General features: G+C 42.1%; 1 protein-coding gene across 1 annotated transcript; it reads right to left on the bottom strand.

Moving 5' to 3' along the window:
• Window positions 1-1,013: 1,013 nt before the first annotated feature.
• On the bottom strand, window positions 1,014-2,517 carry LOC118756260. The gene is made up of 2 exons (XM_036491031.1): window positions 1,274-2,517; window positions 1,014-1,221 (listed from the first exon to the last, which is right to left on the bottom strand). The coding sequence occupies exons 1-2, from the start codon at window positions 2,507-2,509 to the stop codon at window positions 1,177-1,179; spliced, it is 1,281 nt and encodes a 426-aa protein (XP_036346924.1). The 5' UTR covers window positions 2,510-2,517; the 3' UTR covers window positions 1,014-1,176.
• Between the last annotated feature and the right edge of the window lie 206 nt (window positions 2,518-2,723).

The following is a 2,723-nucleotide window of genomic DNA, read 5'->3' as shown; positions in this document are numbered from 1 at the left end:
AACCGGTTCTTAAACATTGGTGTCATTACGTATTAGCGGGAGCGCAGGTTTAAAGCAAGCAAATATTTACTTATGTACATAAGTATGTATATACAAACATGCCCTGCAAAAAATTGGACTAATCCGGGATGACTCCGGGCGCAATCGCAAAGGAGCATGCGACTAATACCACTTTTGATCTCTTTATATGGAATGAACTGTTCACTTTTGCTCCAGCATGTCCTATGAAGAGACTAATTGTTCACCTTTATACCCGAACAGGATAAAAGGCGACTAGTCACTTTTAAAAAATAAAAATAAAAATTTACGCCAGCTGAGATTCGAAGCGGGGTGCTCAGTTATGTTAGGCGAATACTCTCTCTGTGAGCCAACACCGCACATGAAATTTCATTGACTAAGTGCGTACATATCATTAAATCGTTAATAGTACCCGTTAGAGATGAGTTGAGGACTAATTGATCTCCAATTATACCCATAAGGGATGAGTCGAGACCAACTGATCTCCATTAGTACCCGCATGAGACTAGTTGCGACTAATTAATGCCCAATTGTACCCGATTGAGAGTAATCTCGGAATACTCTCTTTAGAGATTAGTCGCACAATTTTTTGCAGGGTATGGACATGCGCAGATGCATATGTATGAGCAATTAGCATAAAGAGCAACTAATGTTATCAGTGATGGTACATATAATTACATGCTATCAGTGATGGTACATATAATTACAAACTATCAGTGATGGTAAATAATAGGAAGGTAATAACAATTGAGATAACTATACTACATAGATATGCATGTGCGATACAATGTATCTAATATTAAACATACTCCGCTTTCAAAATATTGTCGGCAATGGGTAGAAGACACAGCTTTGCCACAGCCCGTTTGTATATGCCACTTGCAGTCTTCAGAACGGCCACTCGAACCACCTGATCCTTTCCTTTAATGGTTTCGATAACCCTGGCAAGCGGCCACCTTATTGGGGGATTGTTCTCATCCTTGATTAAGACAACGTCTCCAGGCTTTAAGTTTGATGACGGCGAATACCATTTCTGGCGTTGCTGAAGAAGTGTCAAATATTCGGCATGCCATTTCTTCCAGAATTGCTGTTGCATGTAGCATATGCGCTGCCATCTGCTGAGTCGATTTATGTTGAGCTCGGTTATGTCAGGTTCCACTATTGAAGAGAAGGAGGCGCCGATAAGGAAGTGTGCAGGACTCTCTGTAATGGGACATAAAGGTCTAGAATTTACAATGGCAGAAATTTGACATACAAGTGTGCGTAGCTCTTCAAAATTTAGCGTTGAAAGGCCAACAACTCGGTGAAAATGATATTTGGCCATTTTTACTGCGGCTTCCCATAAGCCACCGAAGTGAGGGGAGCGAGGGGGTATCAACTTCCAATCAATCCCATCATTTGCGCACTGCTCGTGAACTACTTTCAAATGCTGTTGACTCAAAAATAAGTTCCTCAGCTCCAATAATTCATTCTTTGCACCAACGAAGTTAGTGGCATTGTCCGACCATATGGTTTGCGGTCTACCACGCATACAAATGAATCTATTTAGGGCTGCGATAAAGGAAGAGGTTGACAAATCTTTCACCAGCTCCAAATGAACCGCCTTGGTTACGAAGCAAATAAATATGCAAACGTAGCATTTACCTGGAGGTCGGTTTCTAACGTCCGAGTTGTAAAAAAATGGTCCACAAAAGTCTACTCCGGTAATTAGGAATGCTCGATTGCATTGAACTCTTTCAGATGGTAAGTTTCCCATTAAGTGTTCCATTAGTTTAGGTTTGACGTGAAAACAACGTATGCATTTGTTGATGACTCGATTCACGGTTTTGCGACCGCCCACAGGCCAGTATTGCAGACGAATGGATGCCAATAGCGATTGTGGTCCAGCGTGTAACAGTTTTCTATGAAAACTGCTGATGATTGCGTCAGTCACCGGGTGACGTTTTGGCAGAATAATTGGGTGTTTCGATGAAAACTCCAAATCCGAATTTTGAAGTCTTCCGCTGACTCGAAGCAATCCACGCTCGTCGAGGAACGGGTTAAGCGAACGAATTTCAGATGAAGTCTTTACCACCTCTCTAGCTTCGAGTGCTTTGTACTTGTCTCGAAGATGTGTTTTCTGTATCATGCGAATAAGCAAAAAGGTTCCTTCTTGTAATTCCATGGTGGTGAGGAATCCAGAACATCTCCTTACAGCTGGTCGAGAAAATCGATAAACGTAGGCATATACTCTCTGTAAGCGAACAAAAGAAATAACAAATTTGCAGTTTAATGAAATGTCTACTGTGGTAACAAATACAACAGCATGCTTTCGACTTTCCGGGCAGTCATTTATTGGTAGAAGAGGAGATTTCGGCCAGTTATGTTGACTGCTGGCAAGAAAAGATGGTCCGTATTTCCATAAGTCCATGTTCAACAGCTCCTTCGGACTAACTCCTCTTGAAATAATGTCTGCTGGGTTGGACTCAGTTGGAACGTAGCTCCAGGTCATTCCTTTAGTTAGGGTCTGAATTGCGTGAATGCGATTAGCGACAAAAACGTTGAACTTGGCTGGCTCGTTACGCAACCACGACAGTACTATTGTGGAGTCCGACCAGCAAAATATCCTGCCTTTTAAATGCATGGAATTGATTACCTTGGAGACCAATTCGGCTAGCAGCAATGCCCCAGACAGCTCAAGCCTTGGTACCGTAAGAGTTTTAAGC

Source organism: Rhagoletis pomonella, unplaced genomic scaffold, assembly GCF_013731165.1.
Source record: "Rhagoletis pomonella isolate Grant_MI unplaced genomic scaffold, Rhpom_1.0 Rhpom_scaffold_09494, whole genome shotgun sequence".
Lineage (NCBI taxonomy): Eukaryota > Metazoa > Arthropoda > Insecta > Diptera > Tephritidae > Rhagoletis > Rhagoletis pomonella.
Note: the sequence above shows the minus strand (reverse complement) of the source record. Positions and strands in the feature narration are given on the sequence as shown.

What these genes read in the sequence shown, in the direction of transcription:
- LOC118756260 (XM_036491031.1), bottom strand. Translation starts at nt 2,509, where the DNA reads ATGACCTGGAGCTACGTTCCAACTGAGTCCAACCCAGCAGACATTATT. An exon ending in TTGAAGAGCTACGCACACTT is followed by an intron (nt 1,222 to 1,273) that starts GTATGTCAAATT and finishes GTCCCATTACAG; the next exon opens with AGAGTCCTGCACACTTCCTT.